At 39.1% G+C, this 21,445-nt stretch overlaps 2 protein-coding genes across 3 annotated transcripts in view; one reads left to right on the forward strand and one right to left on the reverse strand.

Moving 5' to 3' along the window:
- Positions 1-821, forward strand: part of COL14A1 (collagen type XIV alpha 1 chain) — a 114,439-nt gene extending 113,618 nt beyond the window's left edge. The window contains exon 49 of the mRNA XM_058018790.1: positions 77-821. Coding sequence (XP_057874773.1) covers positions 77-216 — 140 coding nt within the window. The 3' untranslated portion in view covers positions 217-821. The remainder of the gene's footprint in view (positions 1-76) is intronic.
- Positions 822-3,595: 2,774 nt separating this feature from the next.
- MRPL13 (mitochondrial ribosomal protein L13) overlaps positions 3,596-21,445 on the reverse strand; it is a 29,092-nt gene continuing 11,242 nt past the window's right edge. The window contains exons 5-7 of one of the 2 annotated variants that reach the window (XM_058018804.1): positions 18,880-18,966; positions 18,441-18,562; positions 3,596-4,033 (exon numbers count right to left, since the gene is read on the reverse strand). In XM_058018804.1, the coding sequence (XP_057874787.1) occupies positions 4,009-4,033; positions 18,441-18,562; positions 18,880-18,966 (234 nt within the window). In that variant the 3' untranslated portion in view covers positions 3,596-4,008. Of the gene's footprint in view, positions 4,034-18,436; positions 18,563-18,879; positions 18,967-21,445 lie in introns of those variants that run through there. The other variant, XM_058018814.1, reaches the window with a different exon arrangement.

The raw sequence follows: 21,445 nt of genomic DNA on the forward strand, positions 1-21,445 counted from the left end.
TACGTAGTTCACGGGTCCTACCCCTTACCGTCCCCATACTCCCAGTCCTATCCATCACCTCATCTTGCTCAACCAGAGTTCACTCCTGTCCAAGAAGAGATGGAAGCCGTTGAGCTGAGGTCCCCGGGAATCAGTCGCTTCGCAAGGAGGATAGCCAAAAGGAGTGCCACGACTCCAGAACGCACAAAGGCAAATGGAAAAAGCCCCTCTCAATGAACTGCTTAAAAAAGGGAAGCATTTTATGCACACCCGTGTTTGGCCTTTTGCCCCAGTGCCTTCTCACCTGTCACTGAAGATGTTTACAGGCTCTTATGTTAAAGGAGAAAAAAGTGTACGTGGCCAGTTGACACAACAAATAATGGTAATTATCTTGCATGCCAGGAGTTTAGTATGTTAGTGGGTTGGTGCTAGCTGATGATGAAAGGTCACTTGTAGATCTTTCTCTGGAGTACTGTTCCATTCACTCTTCAAACTGCATCTGAAAAATGTATCTGGCTAGGTGGTGTGTGTAGAACCATTCACAAAAGTTAATGTTTTGTTATCCAGTTTTTCTCAGCTGATTACTTTCTCTTTGTTTTGGATTAATTGCTTTACTAGCAGAGTAACCTGACTAAATCCACTGGAGAACAATGTATCAGGTGTCCTTGCACCCCAGTTATCATCCTTTTGTAAAGATTTCTTACATTACAGACCACTGTTTTCTTAACTCACCTAAAATAAATAAGCAAGAATGTTCTGTGGGAGCACACTGATAATTTATTGTGAACCTCTTTCATTTCTGTTTTGTACGCAAATAAAAGTTGCAAGCTTTTGTATGGTAATTCTGTATTCATTTGATTTTTAACTCAAAACAATTGCATTAGATCTTCAGGGGACAGAATGTAACGAGAAGGAAATACATTTTCTGTTCTCAACACTTTGAGGCAACAGTTTTATTTTAAATGATGTAGTATAAACATTACTTAGCCTTATTTTTACCTTGTATATGGACAAGTGCAGAGAGTAACTCAGCTGAGGTAGTTGTACCAACTGTAGATGTGAGATTCCTCATGTCACATGCCCAAGTCAAAAGACTGGGAGGTGTAACTGGGATGGCAACTTGGATCAGCTAACGAGGAGATGAAGGCAAACCACCAACCCAACCACTTGAGCACAGAGCAATTCATCATCTACAAACAAGGTAAGTTAGAAAGAGACTCAATAAACACCTCTGAACAGCACTGGAGACTGAGCAAGATTTGGCTCAAGAATGGCCATTTATGAAAGCATAGGTTTGGAAGACTTTTTCACAGCCCTATACAGACATGGAGAGGCTGTCCTGCACATCTCAGGACCATCCTCCTGCTCATCCCTGACTGGAAGCAGGTCTAGTCATATTCTACAGTAAAGAAAAGCCTGTCAGGTATTGACTGCTGCCAGCAGCTCCCTTAGCTCACCAGGAAGAAGATGAGTGGGTACCTTTACTGTGTAATCTCCAATTGTCTCACCTGGAATTCAGCCTCATTAGTAGCACACATGATTTGCACATGTAACTAGTAGGCACTGGCTGGGGCTGGATACCTTCCTAGGTTCTTTCTCTTTTCCCATTACTTCTTTCACCTCTGACTCCACCCATTTTCCTGGGGAAATGTGATAAAAGTTGATAGAATATGAGTTTAATGTCATTTCATTACCTGCACTTGCACTTAAAATAGAAGGTAGAAAAGTATAATGTAGTTTATGGACTTTATTTTTTAGCAGCTTAACCCCACTTGACAGAACACTGAGGCCCCATGGCTGTCTTGGCCCCAAGCAGGTACCACAGCCTGGCACATGCAACTGATACTCAGAAGTATTATTAAAACTAAATACAGTAATGCCTGGGGTCACAGGGTTAATTTTAATTTCCCTGCTGGCACTGGCTGTGAACACCCATGGTAATTTACCCCAGCTGCAAGTTCCCTCTGCCCCTCCCTGGTTAGCCCACTCCCATCCATGTTCTACTGACAGCTCAGAGTTCTGCTTGAGATATGCTGACCTGCAGGTCCTGTGGTAGGGACAGAGAAGGTCACTGATGGAAAAAATCAGCTTTTTTTTCCAGCAATTCTGCCTGTTTTGTCTTTGGAAGACTTTGAGTCTCCTGCTAACAGTGCACAATACATTAGTCATGACTGACTGGCCTGCAACACTATATCCAAATCTCAGGTTCTTTTGGGACTGCAGAGACTGATGAGACCACAGGGCAACACCAGGGACGTAGGGATACAGCATAATCACACTGATCAAAATAAGGCAATTGTTGACATCTACTCCATGAACAGCCTGACCAAACCCCTGAGGGTGCTTGTGGTGTGCAGTCAATGTCCCCTGTGCTGTGCCAGTCCAACAGCTCCCACACCAGTCTCCTGGGCTGGGGGAGCAGCTGGAAGCAGGAGTTTGGTGCTCTGGGCCTGGGGGATCCCCTGTGCTGCACACCTGCACAACAGGCTGCCACTGCCACCTCCTCCTCACACCATAGGATGTACATGGAGTCAATTAAACAAATTACTTGGGGAAAATAAAGTGGCCATACTCATTCAAATTTTGTAACAATTTATATACTAAAGCACGAGATTCAATTGCAGTAGGTAATTTATTTTAACTTTCTATTTACTGTGCCATTTACTGGCACCATGCTGACCAGAATGCTGCTGGTATCATTAATCATACATAGTCACTCTTTATTAGAGTTACTCTTTATTAGAGTACTCTTTATTAGGGTAGTAGTTACTCTTTATTAGAGTAATAGAGTAACTAACTAGTTACTCTGTGCTCTACCCAATTATAAAAATACTATTCAGGAATTGTATGTTTGCCAAAAGAAGACTCATTCTGTCAGGATTTTCTCCAAAATCCAGTCTCAGAATAATCAAGAGTGTCTTTTTTCCAGACCACCTAAGAAAGTGAAGCTGCTGACTGAAGGATTCAGCACATGATGAACAGTTGATGCCACACAGATCTTACCAATAAACTGTGTACTTATACAGAAAAGAGCATTTACTGCAACCTAGGCCTTTCAAAAATACTTTCACTAGTTAATGCAGTGTACTAATTAACTTGGAAGTGAAGGCTGCACATTCACTAGGTGGGAATTTTTCCTGGGATAAGCCCATTTGAATGTCAAAGAAAGGCCCAATACCAAACCTTTATTTCATGTAATGAAATATGTTTATAAATAAACAACTGGTTTTCTTCCTGTATGATGGTTGTATGAAACAGATGTAGAACACTCAAATTCTCCTCACTAGACATTGTAAAATTTGGCACACAATGTACCAGCATTTCCTACTACACAGAAAACAACAGGTGCTTTACTTATCTCCAGAACATCTTTGGCTTGAGGGTTTTCAGAGCAGGAAAGCAGACAGGAATTTCAGGGAAGTAGCTTCCAAAAGTGAAGTGAATTTTAAGACTTTTTTTGCACCATTCAACACTTAAGTTTGGTTTCCTCATTTAGTTTCCATGATAAAAATGCTTCTCTGTTCTGCAATATATTCTTTAAAGTAGGTAAGGCATGTTCCTGTGACTTGAATGAAAATCAGATTGAGGCTGAAGGAGGGAAAAAAAGAGAAGTATCTCTCTGTTGATCTGCCTTTAATACCTGTTATTTCACCAAGCTCTTTGAGGAAATCTGTTCTACACTGGGTTGTCAGCAGTGAGCTACTTCATAGCAGTAGTCAGTGTATTGTTTCTATGAGATGCAAGTACTCATTACAAAGGTATTCATTCTTTAATAACAGTATTAAATCAAATGTCATGAAAAAATACCAGATCATACAATACAGAGTACAGATGGCATTGACAAGATAATACCTAATCTTAGCTGTTTCAAATACAGTGATTTCTATAATCTTACCAAGCCAAATTTACTAACAGCTGTCAGAAACATTCAGTATAGAAGGGCTGACTGAGCCACACAGATGCTTCCATATTAGAAGAATTTTCTTTGAAGGAGGAGAGACACTCTTGATGGCACTTCTTTCATTCTTATTACTTCCTTCGAAAATCTTTAGGTCTGTGGGGAAAAAAAAAAGTATTTTAAGAAATGCATGTTCACTGCAGTGGTTTTGCTTTAAGGCTGTAGTAGCAGCCTCATCTAGTTTTATTTCCTCACTCTGGTGAAGTTTTTTTTGACTAAGAATATTTTCTGGATTACACAAACAAGACAGAACAAATTAAAGATATTTACTAAGATCTCTAAGAATTTACAGACATCAGGACTAGTTGGTCACTCCTACTTTCCTAAGCAAAACAAAAAAGCACCTTGAACTGAATGCAGTCTCACAGGGCTTTAAACCCAGACACTGATTTGGCTCCACTTTTAACAACTGAATAATCCATGGATAAGATGGCAAGTTTTACTTAACAGCAAAGTCCAACACAACACTACTAAAATAGTTAAAACCAATGATTTAAAAAAAACCCTAACTTGAATCTTAGAAGTTCTGCAATCCCCTTTGCTTGGATGACAGATGTGGAAAACAGAAAGAAGCTGACTGCTGTTTGCAACCCTCTGTGATCTCCTATTCAGGCACATCTCTCTCCCTGCCTGCCTGCCATTCATCCACAGGCTGCAGGAACCACATTCTGCCTGAAACTGCACAGCTCAGAGCAGCTTATGGCTTTTAAAATGCTGAGTTTGCGGACTGGGTGCACATCTACGTCCCTACCATGTCCTACAGAGAAGCTGCACATCCTGGACTCTGCCCAGTCACTCCCAAACTCCCAGCACAGGTCAGGGTCCCTGAGGTGCCCAGGACAGGCCTGGTGTCACCCAGAGCAGGTCAGGGTCCCTGAGGTGCCCAGGACAGGCCTGGTGTCACCCAGTGCAGGTCAGGGTGCCTGAGGTGCCCAGGACATCTCTTGTGTGACCCAGTGCAGGTCAGGGTCTCTGAGGTGCCCAGGACACACCTGGTGTTTGCCCAGCATGGAGCAGCCGCCCCTCACAGCCCCCATCCCACACAGAGCTGCAGCCTGCAGGAACACAATGCTCCTCACTGCTCCTCTCATCTGAGAATCAAAGCAGCTTGGGGAACTCACAGGACTCAACAAGACAGATATTAACAAAGGTTTTAGAGACATCTAAAGGAATACAGGTGAGATTTGCCATGAAGTTGAATGAAAAATTCTGGTATACAGGATAACCTGCAAACCACTACAGTCACCATGTTGAATTTCCAAAGGTGGTACATTTTATCTGTAATTCAACTCAATAATGGAAATGAAAAGCAGACAGCAATGGAAGCAGACAGCTTACTTTAAAGACTGAGAGTTCAAATGGCTGCTGAGATGCCTCACAGAAATCCAATACTTGTTTAGTCCTATGTTGCAGTTTCAGATTTTGCCAAGCAATAGCACTGCAAAGTGAAATCATCCACACAACTCTTGTATGAGCCCATAGGTTCTCACATGAAGCAAGTCTGGAATTCAGTTTGTGTTATTTCAAGATTAGCATATAAAACTGTGTGAATTTTACAGAACAACTATAAAGAAGAGCTAGTCTTCATACTGTGATGAATCACAGAGCTGCTCTGTGCCCCATTTAAACAGCATATTCTGTATTAATATTTGGACTTGTATCTTTTGTGCATGACAGAACTGCTGCAAGCACCATATATGCTGTTTACATACTTGCTTAATGCTGGACTTGTTTGATGGTTGGTGTGTGCTGGGAAGCCAAATCACATTTCCTAGAATCCCAGACTTCAGTACTTGGAGATATTCATAGAATCAGAGAATGCTTTGGGTCAGAAGGGGCCTTAAACATCCTCTGGCTCCAGCCTCTCTGCCATTCCACATTTTGTTACTCAGATCTCACTGCATGCCAGAATAGGTATTTCATTATATCAAACTGTTTGTAGAGTGGTAAGAGTAGGGGATGTTGAAAAATTCTCAGCAGTGACTTAGAAGTTTTATCACTACATCCATCCTGGACAGGTGGACAGTGCTGGAAGATTTCAGGCAACACAGCATGGCAAAGACATCCTTGTCTTGCAGCTTACAGTTATTACTCTGTCTTTAGAGAGACCAGTCCATTCTCTTGTACATTGCTCAAAGGATTTTGCATTTTTCTATGAATGGCTCCCTTAAAAGTTCCATCTAGGGTTATGCTGGAGTGCTGCAGAACTACAGGTCTCACAGCACTTTGTTCTGGAGTGAAAATCTTTTTTCTTGCTTGCTTGTAATCTGCATTTCAACTTTAATGCTTATTGTCTTAAAATTTAAATGTACAAAAATGCATCAAACACTGGACTCTTAGTTTGCAGTCTTCTGAAGTTAATGAAGCCTAAAGACAGGATTTTCCACACTGAAACACTTGTGTGAACAAATACAAAAGTTTTTAAAGCCTTTTCTATTGCCACAGTAGGCTTTTTATGCCCACTAGTACTTGGCTTTTGGACTGCTTTTGAAGAATTCTTGGCACCAGGAAAGCTAAGCCTTGGAAAACACTGCCTTTGGCAGGAGTGTTATAGGCATTTTGTCAGATGAAGAATATGAAGCCACAAAAATGCTGTCTACTCAGAGAGAATTATGAACCACTTGTGAGCATCAATGGGTAACTGCTCATTGATAAGTGACACAAATCCATGTGAGAGTTTTCTTCTTTGATGGCAGTGCTTTTGCCTTTCCTCAGCAAAGGCCAGAGTTTATGCTCTTGAAACAAAGGAAATGCTATCTCCTAGAACAGACAGTTCAGAAATTCACCCAAAGGCAAGACTTCACATAGCTGCTTCTCCTCTGCTTTTTATTTTTAAAGTAACCTTCTTTGGGAAAAAAAGCTTTGCTGTATAGTGACAGGAGACTCCAAGACAAAGGGGAATGGGGGAATGTGGGAACCAATGTCTCTGCAATCTATGCTGAAACACAAACTATTATGGGTTCACTGAAAATATGCAATATTAGTCTGTGCAGCAGATGTCTGCCACCAAAATATGTAAAAAATATTTGTCTCACTAACATTTTTATACTCCACATAAAAAGTGTTAAGACAGTTCTGTGAGTTCTAGGCAAAATACTCAGCAAATTAAATCAGTAACCCATTTGTTACAGGAGGCCTCTCAGTGCTTCTCTCAACAAATAATTTACCACTGAGAAAGAGGCACTGAAGAGCTGCTCCTGAACTCTGATTACAGCTTTTCAATCTGTTAAAGCTGCCCAGGGAGATCATGGATTCTCTCTGAAGACACTCAAAACCCACCTGGATGCATTCCCTTGTAACCTGCTCTAGGGGACCTGCCTTGGCAGGAGGGTTGGACTGGATCACCACCATAGGTCCCTGCCAAACCTCACAATTCTGTGATTCCATAAATTTTCCCAATTTTTATCCATATTCACAGCTATCAAAAGAGAAATACAGCTGATGTAAAATGCTGACAATTCACAGCCACTGAAACTTACAGAACAGATAAACCTGCAGCTTTGTCCAGCTCCTAGGATCAGCCTTTGTGATGGAAAACAAAAAGGTCTTAGTGGTCCCCTCTGTAACTGGTAGAGAATTCCCCAAACTCAGCAGAATTAATGTATTTCATATAAATGTTGTCTTTTGATAATGATGCCAGCCCTACACTCTGCAGTGTTGAAAAAAAGCCAATGGACTGTGAGAGTTTTCTCATTTAGAGCAAAACAGTAACTTCTTTGCTCTGTACTCCACCTCATGAAATAAGACTGAGGTCAAACTAAACCCTAGAACATGAAGAAGTTCTGCCCTTCTTTATGGACTTTAAAGATGACTTTAAGAGGCTTGCGTCCTTGGGCAAAAACTTGCCATTTAAAGTTCTCTCTTCAGTGTCTCTGCAGATTTTGGAGTTACAGTTATGTTTTGAAAAGCACTGCAGAGTGTAGTGCTGGCATCTGTGTCATTAATTAATACTGAAATTTGGTGAACACATATGTGATTCCCAGCAACTCCAACCAACTCCAGCACACACACACCCCTTTGTGCAGCTGCATAAAACAAGGTTGTCTTTAACCTAGGTCAGCTCTCTGATTCTCCATTCTGTTGCCACACAAGCAGAATAGAGAGGCAGGAAAATTGATGGATGATTCTTAAAACTGAGCCCTATTGCCAGAAAAAATGCTCACTAAGCTATGACCTCAGCCTTTGAACATCTCAGATGGCAAACAGAAACCATCAGCACAAAAAGACCTACTTGCATATCTGCAACTATCATGGGACCCCCCACTTTACAGCACATTCAATATTCTTTTTCAATGTGATGTGAAATATCCTCTTTCAAGGGTATTTTTCCTGTGGGGAAGGACAGGACAGAGACCCTCTGCAATAGTTTAATGTGTTCAACTCTCAACTCCTGGAGTGAATATTTATTTCAATCAGTTCTGAATAGACTGGCTGCACAGCTCCATCTTTATTAAATTCTTGTCAGCACATTCCAGCAATGATGTTTCCCTTTGCCTAGCAATGCTTTGTGGAGGTAAAACAGCCTCAGAAAAAATAAAATAAGGGGGGTGTGTGTTACTCTATGAAGGCCAAATCTAAGTAATCACTAGTCTGTGTTATAGTGCAACTAACTTGATTTCAAAAATATACAGGACAACTTCACCATCTTATTTCTAAACAAGCTAAAACCTTGTAGCATCTTACAGCAGACAGGTTAGCATTACTAACCTTAAAGAAATAATAAAGGTAAGGCTGTTGAGTTATATATGACACTGTCTATTCTATACGTACAGCAGTTATTTTACAATCCAGACAATACTTAAAAAAAAAATTCTCTTCATTTTTAATGACTCAGAATACCTCTTCAAAACTACGTATTTTAATCCAAATGACTTTGTTTCTTAGAACTTCTAAATGCACTGAGATTAGGTATAACAATGCAATTTGTAGTCAACATTGCCCTTCCTTCTTCCAAAAGAAGTGTCACACCTCCCTAGATTCTTCTACTGCATACTGCTGATAAACAGCATTGATAACATGACCTTATCTTCTTTCAAGCTCAAAAACCCTGGATAGCCATCTCTCCACAAACAATCCCTACTCACAGGGCTTTGCTGTTACACTGCATTGTCTAGGACTTTTCAAAACAAGTTTTATGAAGTCAAATCTCATGGAATTGTTGCAGTCATTTGTGTGCTTGCAAGCCTGTGTTAATGACTGCTAATGGTTTCAAACCTGCCTCTGCTGAGGAGTCAGGCAGGGCTGCACAGTAAGTGACCTGTCAATACCTGCTCTTGACTCAGCAATGCACACCTGCTGTGGAAGCTCTGTCTCAAATGCAATTTTCTCTTCACCTGCGGGCAATCATTGGAGCACATGACCCAGAGTTCCCTGGAAATTCTGCACTCTCAGCAGCAGTAATAAGGAATGTTCAGAAAACATTTTGCATCAGCACTGCAAAAGGTTGGTGCCTTGAGGCTAACTAATGCCACAGGTTAACACAGTGACTGAGATGAGAGACATGGTACAAGAGAAAAATTTGAAGAGTATATGCTTAGAATTCTGTTAAGATTTTACTGCTTCCATGAATGACAGAAAGCACACCAGATGCATGAAAACCACCTTAAAATTAATAACCATCATGTAGGAAAGGCACATCCATCTCTTCTACTCACAGTCTGTACAACACTTTGTATGACCTGAAAAATTTAATGTCTGGTAGGATTCCCATTTGCATAGGTTATTCATCAAAAACAAAACCAAAAAAGTACTGGTCTTAACTCACAGTTATCAATATGTTTTAAGAGTAACTCACCCCAGAGGGTTTTAGGTCTGTGGCTGCTATGTTAGCTTTTTTATCCAGCAGCCTTTTTTCCCCTTTTCCCCATCCTGTTTCCTGAACAGTGTAGTGTTCCTCAAAAAGCTGAAGGAGACTTCAGCATGACTGTGTAGTTTTACAGTTCTCCCTGACTTTCTTATACAAGTTTCAAGAATTTTAAGAAACAACAAGGATAAAACCTCTCCAAACTTGGCTGAAAAATTAGAACAAAGAAATAATTGGTATTAAAGCACTTCTAACCTACCCTAATTTTTAAAGTATTTAACAAATATCCACTAGCTCATAAAGGTCTCATTTAGGGGAGTTTATAAGCAACACTGTTTTGAATGGATGACAGATTGGGGAAGACCAATTAGTGAAAAGATTTTGTGGGCTGATCATGCCAGTTACTAGCCCTCAGCCACTCTGAACCCATTACTCTGTGCTGGCAGGCACACTCAATCTGCATTACTGTGATGCTCTTCTCCATAATTCTGGAAATGACCATCACAGGAATGTGGAATTATTGCTAACTGATGACAGAAGTCTGCTTACACAGAATAGTTCTGTGGCTCATCTTTCATATCTGCTTATTAAGGGCAATAGGTGGCTTTTAGCCTTTTCTTAAAACAAAAGGTTCCAAATAATTTGGTTTTGTTTAAAATCAGCACACAATACACACAACATGAAATCTGTTGTCTATCTGGCACATATTTTAAAGTTATTTTATTAATAAACTATAAAATTTTGAGTATTTAAGGTTTTTTTTTAATAGAAAAACTTTAACACACAGACAAAATTTACTGTAAATTCTGAAACAAGAGGAATGTATGTATTTTTCAGGAACACTGCAAGTTGTGCCAAAGTCAATGCTATTAGGTAAGGGGACTATAGCGAGAGGGGTTTTCTGAACACATTTCATCTTTTTCACTAACCACACTAGTAATCAAAACTCAAGGATCAGACATTGCTATCATTCCCTGGAAAACCACATTATGTGGTTATACTCAAACACCAACAGTTTGGTGCTGGGGTGGTGGGGGGGAGAAGAATCAAGAATCATTCTTATTACTCAAGGTGCACCATGCTAGCTCTATGCCTCTGGTAAAATAATCAGTGAAATAGCTAATGATATTTCAACTATCACTACATTTCCAATTCACACTGTGGCCTATTACCAACCCTCAATTCCTCTGCTTGCAGCACAAGAACTGTTTCCATGTTAGTGTTGTTCTCATGCAGACTGTTGTCTTGCCTAAAAAGCACTTCTACAAGTATAACTTATTTTGCCTGTAGAACAAACAACAGTAACAGAAGCTGCATTTTGTATCAAGAGTAACAAAAGGTGATACTGCTATGACAGTGCAGCTATAGTGACATCCTTTTATGCAGAAACAAAACTTAAGATGTATATTTTGTGGTTTTCAGGTGCAACTTGTTTGCTTTTTTCTGCATAAAAGTAGCACTTGTTGTAATTTTTAAAAATGGTCCTTAAATCAAGTTATCTGATATGCATTTAGGTACTCTGAGTGAAATGAAGAATGGCTTATTAAAATTTAAAACAAAGTAGTTACAACCTCAGTTAAGAAAAATTGATCTAAGCTTCTTTAAACTTACTGTAATTCCCTGAATTTGGCCTTGCTTATATGAATTCTGTCTGGAAAAATATTAAAGATAAATCAATGGAATATACTTGTAAGCTTCACCTTGTTAAGATGATGCTTTTTGAAAACAGAAGGTTACTTTTTTAGTGATATATTCTGCTAAAAACTATAGGGCTGCATACACAGCAGCACTGTACACTTGGCTTTGGACAAAGAATTACGTTATTCTTCAAATAAACAGAGAAGTGGGTGAAGGAATAGTGAAATATTTTCCAGACTTACTGTCAGCCACAGAAGTGAAAAAAGGAAATCTAGACATTTATAAAAGTGATTAAAAATTAATCTAACTCTAATTTCATCTGGGCAAGCAGTTCAACAGTATCATATACAACCATTCTCCTACTCCTTGTCAAATTTCCATTCATTTAGTTTCTATTCTCACATATGAGATAAACAGGTTTTAAGGGAAAGGGAAAGTTGCTTTGGAACTTTATTTTTGGGAGCCTCTTCCGAAAGTACAAATAAAAGGGCCCAGTTACCCATTTGTTATCTCTTACCTTCAACTCTTGTTTTAGAAACAACCTAAGCTGCCCCCAGGTAAAGAGTATGAGAATCAGGAGCACTGATCTGTTTTAGGCATGCCAGAGAAAAGCCAGTAATTGAATTCAATAGGCTAAACAATCTGAACATGGATGTATTGGATTTTTAAGATGACTGAGTTACTGACCCTTCTTGATTAGTGTCCAGGTGCTGCCTGCAGCTAAAAACTAATGAAGAGGAGAGCAATTTTCTTCTTAAGTACCTGTGTGGCTTTTTGCACAGGAATTTAGATCCAGTTCTGGCAGTCTGAAATGTGGGACTTGCTTACCTCCAAATCTCCTCTTAAATGAACACAAATCTGCTACACAAAATTCTGAGACATTTTATACCCTCACTAATAAAAAAAACCCCAAAATTTACCAGTGATAGTTACTAGATTTGATTGGGGATTAATGATCTCCAGTTAGTTCATGTAATTTCTACCAAGAGGCAAAAAGGCCACAGAAAATGAACTGCCAGAGGGACTCCTCAAAGAGTACATTGGAACAGAACTGGGCTGGATTGGCAGGATAGCTTTTTCCTAGTTTATACAGTTTGTTCTTTAGGAAAAAGTAAGACTGGCTGCAGTCTTTTACAGAAGTTTCTGTGGGCCAAGTCCTCTCTCAACACTGCTACATGCTAGGCCTGCTTTGTGAGAGAAGATGAGCACTTAAGTTGGAGGGGGAATACTTAGCCCAAGATAAAAACCAAATATTACCTAGTGAGGCATAATATAAAACACAATACAAATCCTAAGAAGCTGCAGACACACTCTAAGAAAATGACACACTCTAAGAAAATGAATGGAGAAATTTAATTTGGTACCAAATTTTTAAAGGCTAATAAATAAACTTGAGATGGTTCTTACAAAAATGACTCAAGACCTCACCATCTTTAGAGATGGCTTTATGGCTTTCCCTCTGCTCTTCTCAAGGTAACTAGAGTGATCACTCTTTTCCTTTATTTTACCTCATACGTCATTGTAGGGAGAAAAAAAATATTATAAACTTAGTAAAAACTGCAAGTTATAATTTGTAACACAGCAAATCACTGGAAATACTCCAAAGGTAATTTCTCTATGCAATAAAATGTGGAGCGTCTTTTCGTGTCTGCTCCTCATGAAGTTATCTGAAGAAATTAAGAGACAAAAATCCTAATAAAACCTGTTAGCACCTTGCACATATAAAAGTACTGTTTAGAACATCCTTTCAGGCACATAATCAGGATATCTCTGGCTTCTTTTTCTGCTCAATTACTACATTCCAGAAATAATGCATGTAACTAAAAACAGAAACTTGCACTAGAAATTGTAGAAGATAATTACTGTTGCAGTTTTTCTAAGAAAACAGAAAAGGAACTGGTGGCTGAAAGGACTTTTAACCCAAAAGCTTTTCTGTTTACCAGTGCCCATTTATCTGCTGGGAACATCACAGGTGGCTTCTGGTTGCTTGAGTCTGGCAAGACAAAACTGGGGAGGAACTGGAGTGACAGAATATGTAAGAGGATTATCAGAGCCATCTGCAGTTCACAGGCATCCAATATGCTTGTGTTTCACCACCTACAAACTTCTGTCTGAGAACACTGTGATTTTCTGCTTTCAAAGCCACAGAGTGCTGCTGACGAACTTCCAGGAATCTGTGTGCCATGGCATGGAGATGACAAGCAGTGTCAGTACTGGGACCCTGCCTAAGCCATGCTGCTTGGCTGGAACAAAACCATGGCTTCAGACCAGGCTCTGCAACTCCCTGCCTCAAAGCAGGATGTACAGATGGGGGCAGAAATCAGGAAAGTTACTCAGAAATATAAACATTAAGAAGGTGTTTGGTTTTCAAAAAGCAAATTGCAGAGTTTACAATATATCAAGTTTTGAAAACTTCAGAAGTGTGGAAGAACTTGTTCCCCCAAGGCCAAGCAAGCAGCTGTCGGGCCCGAGGGGAGCTCCTAGGAGGGCTGGCAGTGGACCAGGCACTCAGTCTGCACACCAGCACCAGCCCAAGCACACTCTGTGCAATCAGACAGCTCTGCTTTCTTAAGGGAAACTCCCAGGAATGCATCCATCTCACTGGAACAACACAGGGCTGCTGTTTCTGGTAACATTCTTATTTAAATACTTCTTGAAGTACAATTTCCTGCCTTTAAAATTGTCTCAAAACACATATATACCCAGACAGTTAAACAACTTTCAAATGGTATATAACAGGAAAATGTGCCCATGAATCTGATGTATCCTTGCTTTCAAGGAACAGAATTGTTTGCTTAGTCATATGTACTTGGTGAATTCTGTGATGATTTCTGTTTAAAACTCATTTAAAAGACATACAATCTGAAATTTCAAACACACTTGAAATAAAAGTTTCATTCACAGTACAAGATCAAACTCTGTCAAATGAACTTGTTTTTGATCTTTTTCACCTTGAAATATGTCTGGAACAGACATAATTTACTTTCCTGTATCTACATGGTTTTCCATCCCACTTACTTCAGACCTCTCCATGGAGGATCTAAGTCAGAACCTCTGCACAAGTTGGAAAGCCAGTTGGCTCCAATTAGGAATAAAAGGAAAGAATGCTCAAGGAAAGCTTCTCTGACCAGGAATATCCTGACTTTGAATTCTCCCCCTTCATGGAGCAGGATCCCTCTTGATGTCCTGTCGTGGTGGAAGGAGAGGTGATGGGAATGCTTACCACTGAAAACCTAACGATGTGCTGGGTTTCCCCACCTGCGATCTCCTTAAAACTATTTCTCCATTTTAGTGTCCCACTTGCGCACTGTGTCTTTCTCTGTGATGGGTCAGTCTCCAACTACCATCACAACAGCCTTTAAAGAACCCTCTCTAGCAAGACATTTTAACACAAAATATAGCAAAAATTTCCAATAACATTAGCAGCACTGAGCACATTCTTCACATTCCAAATGAAAATTTACATTATTATTTCAAATTAAAAAGAAAAAGGGTATTTTCCCCCCGATATTCATAAATTTTCACATAAATTCAGATATTTACATTCATTCCCTATTACCTATCTTATGTCTGGCTTATATACAGTAAGGTGCATTTCTTGAGTATAAGTTTTAATGTAAAACCTCAAAGATTAATTTTTTACTCATAATTGTGTTTATCTGTATTTACAGACTTACAATCTGTATTTACAGACTTACATACCTTTAATTAAGCTCTGCTTTTCATTTGATTTTTTCCCTTAAAGCATACAGGTATCTTAAAGGGCTAATATCAACTATTTTTTTCTGTAGAAAGAAGCTGAACCATTAACCCTGCCTCCCTGTCACTCCTCCCTTTTCTAATCATTCTCAGAGATATTTCATTTCATTTTGAGCATCTTCTCTTTAATAATTAGGTTGGTCACCAGGCTCAAAACTTCATGGAAGATAAATAATAATTAAAACCAAAAGTCACATAAGGCAGGAAGAATTACTAAAACCATCTGAAGAAGAAAATAAAAAGAGGAGTTTAAAGCTTTTCTGTGTCCTTCATTTTCTGCTTCATTGTAAGGACTGCTCATACTGCATGGAAGCTATCTACAGGTTCTACAGAACTCACAGATCCAAGTCCATAACAAGGCTTTTTACATCACAAATGCAGAATGAAGGGGAGAAGAACAAGGTACTCATTTTAGCAATGCGTGTTCTCACCTTGATTTCTGAGATCCTAGTACAGAGTAACAAACAACAGCCCAAGGAAAAGCCAAACAGGACTAATAAGATTAGCAACCTAAGCACTGGGTCTTTTAAACACAGTTTATTAAAATATTAATCTATTTTACTATGTTTGCTTGCTTTCCCCACATATAAAGAACCACAGAATAATTTGCATCTAAAGGACTCCACTCAGAGAGGAACTAACTTCAACATTACATCAGCTTGCTCAGGAACTGTGCAGGGAGTTCTGAGCATCTCCAGGGCTGAAGATTCCAGAGCCTCCCTGGGCAGCCTGGCAGGTGACAAGAATGAAATGACAAGGAACCCAAACCCAAAACCCAAAGTCAGTTTGGTGTTCTGAGAAGCAAATATATCTCTGCAATATTTGGATTTCTACAAAACAACACACATTCCCTTTAAGTTTTCTCTTCTCAATAATTTTCATGTCACATAGTTGTTTTCTCAGTACATCTCAAATTATCAAATTTATGTAACAATATTTTAACCTAACTTCTCTTTGGTTTTTTGAACAAAGCTGTACATTTTCTAGTATTTAGAAATATTATATATTTCTAGTATAAAAAATATAAGTATTTACATAGTCTTCTTTTTAGAAGCATATAGCATATTTGTGCTATATGCTTCTAAAAAGAAGACTATGTAAATACTTATATTTTTGTTCCTTCTCCAGTCTTTCACAGGAATACTGTAAAAATGCCAACACTACTTCTTCCATGGCTTCACACACTGAAAAAACTCAGAACAGAGATTCTATTACCTCTGCATATTCATACACCCTTTCTTTTGATGTGTTTGGTGCAAAGCTGTCTATTCTCAGACACTCCAGCTGGCATTTTAATCAGAACAGTGTGGGCACATGGCTATGGTTCATTTTAAGTCCCCTTTTACAGACCTCTTAATATAAAATATAAAGATATTTCACTTTATATATATAAAATATAAAGATATTTACATTATTTTAAATATATATAAAAATATAAAGATATTTCACATCAGAAAGTTATTTTATCAAATTTGCTCAATTCTTCATCTTTTATTTGCCAGCTAAGCCCTCCTCCTCCCCCAGCCCTGAAATCTGAATGCCAGAGAATCAAAATACACTTTCTCATTCAGACAGGAAAAACATTACTATTTTTCCCATTACTTCATATTGGAAACTCTTCCCAAGATCAAAACTGGTAAAAAATTGAGCTGAAGGTTAAATCAAAATTTATGTGACACCAACAATGGCCTGGTTGCAGGCCAGGACAAGAAGCCAAAATCACACCAGTGATGAGCCCTGCAGTTAGCAGAGAGATGGAAGATAACCATCTTCATTCTTCTCCCTCTGCTAGATCTTACCAGCTCCTGGGAGCATAAAAGCAGGTGGGACAAAAGTCTGACACAGCAAGGGTTAGGTGTGTCTCCAAGCCTTTAAATGTGGCTCTAGATGGAGCAGTTGGTTGAAGGGAAACTTCTGCCCCAGTCTCTACACTCAGAGCATTAAAATTCTCCCAAACTCCTATTTGTTTTTCCCTACCCCACCCAGAACCCACCACCTCCACTTCTCTTTAACATTCTCTCACTCATTTTACACCCAGTATTCTGTTCCTCTCAGGCCCACCTATTCCCTGGTTTTTCTCACCATAATACCCACTTGAGCTCCCTAGCTCTCCCACAGGAGAAGCACTGAGCTGAAAGCCTCCAAATCTGCTAGATGATTTCCAAGGCAGTTGCACTCCCCAGCCCCCATAATTGGCAAGGAGTAAGATTGTATATACAGAGTGCAGTTACCAGCAATCAATCCAGATGAGACTACAGAGGAGAGAAAGATACAAAAAAGAGGATGCTTATTTTCTCTGTGGTCTGGATTCCTCCAGAGGGATTGTTCCAAGAAATTATGGGAGGGGAATTCTAACTGCAGGAGTGTTCTTACCTGCAGATTTTCCCCAAAGTTAATATGCTGACATGAAGATATTACAAAACTTGGTTTGACAGCAATGACTAAATTAGATGGCATCAAGTTTATCTGTCCTCTGCCACACACACCTGCAAATCAACACAGTTAAGGTGGCCCAGTCCTAAGAAGATGAACTATGGTAGTGAGTGGGGACAAAGAAATGCATTTTAAAAGCTATGTCAGCACAACTCTATTTCCTTTGACAATACAGACATTCCCAATTAGTGAGCTAAAACTAAGTGCCAGCTCCTCATTCAAGCTAAATTATTGTGGAGAACCTGTATCAGTTTTCATACTAAAGACAGTTACAGAAGACTATAGCACACAATATAACAGGAACAGGCTTATCAGCTTTACTGTAGTGTACTGCAGAATTCTGGTCAATGGTGCAGAATCTAAACTTCTTCAGGGCTAATCCACAGAAATCTCATAGAAACCAGGAGGTCTCAGGAATTTCAGCTCCATTCAGTATTGAGGATAAAAGCAAATATACCAAGTTTTACCACTGACATAGGTTAGAAGTCAAAACTGATCTCCCCGTTTCAGCTCAGAAAAAGGTGCAATGTATTTGCTGGATTCTGCTCCTTTTAACAGACACTGTAACACAGAGGTGCTTCCATTACACAGAATGGATGCAGACATATTTTAGTATTATCTGAGGTGAGGAAGTGATTTTTAATAAGCTTTTGAAAGTTTACAGACCTGAGTGGCATTTCCTTTGGCTATGGCTAACAGTTATGCATTATAGAGCACATCCAACTCAAACCAGGTAATGAAGGTTTTTTACCTTCTTCATTTTGATGAAGCAGGGAGTTGAAAACATAAACTTTTTCTTACTAATAATGTGGGAGCCTACATAATACATATTCAGTCAATGTGTCCTCTTAAAAAATGTAAGATACTTACGGAGTCCAAACCTTCGGAAAGGCAGCAATTTCTTCTGGTGTATATTCATCCAACCTCTTGGGGACTGCACGTGGCTGAGGAATCTCTTGTAGAAGGTTCTTCTCTATATCTTCTGGAATAACCTGAGACAGGTGAGAATAGTCTTAACTACACGACTGTTTTACAAACAACACCCCTGCCCACAAAGCCAGACCAAAATTTGTCAATAGTACTGCATTCTTCATGGTAACTGTTTGACTTAAATACGCCAATCTCATACATCTTGAATCTCTGTGAAATAATATGGAAAACACCCCAACTACATATAAATATATATATATAAAAAAGAAGTGGGATTTTTCTTTTCATTTACTTGCTTATGACACGGGTGCTATTGTAAACACTCCCTCTTCACCTCTATACAACACAAGGATGAAAATGTAACTGCATGGCTACTCACATCTTCGGGGAACAGGTGTAGCCTCTGCATCAGAGTTCTTCTCTGAAGGTTTTTTGGAAGCATTCTATAAACAGCCAGTTTAACAATCTGAGGAAAGGTAACATAGTAACAAATAATCAGGGAGGTTACCCATAACATGAAATAGGTTAATAGTGTTTCCATCTTCCACACTGTTCATCATTGAAGCTCTTAGTCATCCTTCAGCCTGAGGAATTCTGGCACCACATTCAGAAGGAGCTCTAGACTTAAATTTTAAAAAAAGAAATACTTACTCCTCGTCATATATACACTTATTTTAAGACCCATGTATAAAATTTCAGTTTAGAAAGTTAAGAGCTATATTTAGCATTTTTTGTGGATGACTGTGCATGATCTTCAAAGAATTGAAAAGCTTGTGGTAACTCTGTATTTTATTTCATATTTATATACACACATTGTTTAGGAAAAAAAAAAGTGCTTAAGCAAATTTCCCAAGTGCTCCCAGCAACTAGTTTAACAGTGTAATTTGATGTGTTTAAAACACTTTTATAATTAATGCTTTGTACCTTCAGCAAAGCTGACATACCAAAACACAGCATTACAAACTTACTATTTATATTTATAACCCTTGCTATTGGTTCCAGATGAACAATCTCACTTCTAAACATCAGGAACGAATAGAATTTGTACATCTACTCTAGATGATGCTCATTGTAAAGTAAACAAATTTCAACAGGATTTTCTCTTGGACTCTAGCAAAGATGCCTTTTATTTAAATACAAACCACATTGTTATGGACTTCATCCAGAAGGGGAACATTTGTAAATGTAAAATAATTTTACATTTACAACACAACAGCAGGAGAGAGAAAAGGTTTCATGAAGGACAGCAAAGCACTTAGAACTAGACCTACGTGCAATTTTGTAAGTAAAATGTTTGCTCCAGGACACCTGGATACAAACTAGCTCCAAATCAAAAAGTAGCCAGGCATGCTTAGAGCAGCACCAAGCTCAAGCCAATAAACCACACTGAAATGCAGGGCACTAAGCACAAAATTCACAGGCACCTGGATATTTTCCAAAGTGTATTGAGCAAAATAACTTATTTTTATAAAATTAACTAAAGGGTTCAATTGAAATTTTAGAGACAATCACCAAGTTCTCAGGTGGAACTTAAGATTTTCAGGTATTATGCAGCCAGTACCATAAATCTGTGGACAAATGCAATGAATCAAGATGACAGGAGAAATATAGCAGGCCATGCAGATTAATATACAGTTTTGATACCTTCTCTAATAAAAATTAATAAGCATGTATTAAAAATCAAAGATGAAAACTAATGCTTTTTAGGGATAAAAGTTATTCATGCTTGTAGAACAAACTAGAATTCATTTAGGTCAGTATACTATGTGTTCTGTGACTACAGGTCTTGATAAAAGGTCTGTCCCATCCTTTCTGTAAGCCCCCTTTATATACTTGGAAGGCCCACAATAAGCTCTCCCCAGAGTCCTTTCCTCCCCAGGTTGAACAACTTCAACTTTTTCAGTTTCTCCTCCTAGGAGGGGTGTTCCATCCCTCCCATCATTTCTGTGGCCCTCCTCTGGAGCTGCTCCAACATATCCATGCCTTTCCTGTGCTGGGGCCCCAGAGCTGGACATGGTGCTCCAGGTGGTGCCTCAGCAGAGTGGAGCACAGGGGGAGCATCACCTCCCCCACCCTGCTGGCCATGCTGCTTTGACAGGAGCCCAGGATTCTGATTTACTGCAAGGTCATTAGTCCAGCTACACAGCAGAAGGCTAAACAGGGAGCCAGGACACAGAAGGTAGTGCTGGAAAAATTCCTTCATCTTAACTTCTGCCTCAAAGACTCTTCTACAAGCCAAAATAAATCCAAACCCAGCTACTGGAAAGACCAAGTTTACATCCAACTTCTTGCCCAAAATTCTGCCTACAGCCACAACTCCACTTTCACTGCTGTGGTGTCAAGTCAAAAAAATCAGTAAAGCACAGGCTTAAGTGAAGTTGTACGGATTGCTTTTGCACCTTGAGTAAGGCTGTGTCACAGAAAAGGCAGATCCAACCAACAATACCTGCAAGGTGTTAAGTAAGGGCTCTTCTGTTACCTGAACATGCTCAAGTTTTACTAAAAGTAAACCAACCCTAAATAAAAAAGTATGGAACTTCAAATCTGCTACTGAACTCACACAAAACCCAAACCCAGATTCCATGCTCCCTGAAAACACACATTAGAACATGTTGTTTCTTTCAGGAATTAACAATAAAAAACCCTTTTTTTACATGCTTGTAATACACTTCTAATAAAAGAAAAACCTTACAGCTTTCTATGTCATTATGCTTACTTTGAGCTATTAAAATAGCAAGAGTTTAATTTTACACGAAAGTTAAAAAAGCTAGTGTTTTCTGTGGAATCTCAGACTGGCAGAGAGCTCTGCCCACACACAGGTCTCACTGCAACCTTGATCTTATTTTGAAATTGATTAGCACAGCTTAAGAGTTTATTCAGTTATTCATGGACGCTCACTGCCTCCTCCCCCACTACTTTATCTTTAGTACTGGCAATGTGTAAAA

Source organism: Melospiza georgiana, chromosome 1, assembly GCF_028018845.1.
Source record: "Melospiza georgiana isolate bMelGeo1 chromosome 1, bMelGeo1.pri, whole genome shotgun sequence".
Taxonomy (NCBI): domain Eukaryota; kingdom Metazoa; phylum Chordata; class Aves; order Passeriformes; family Passerellidae; genus Melospiza; species Melospiza georgiana.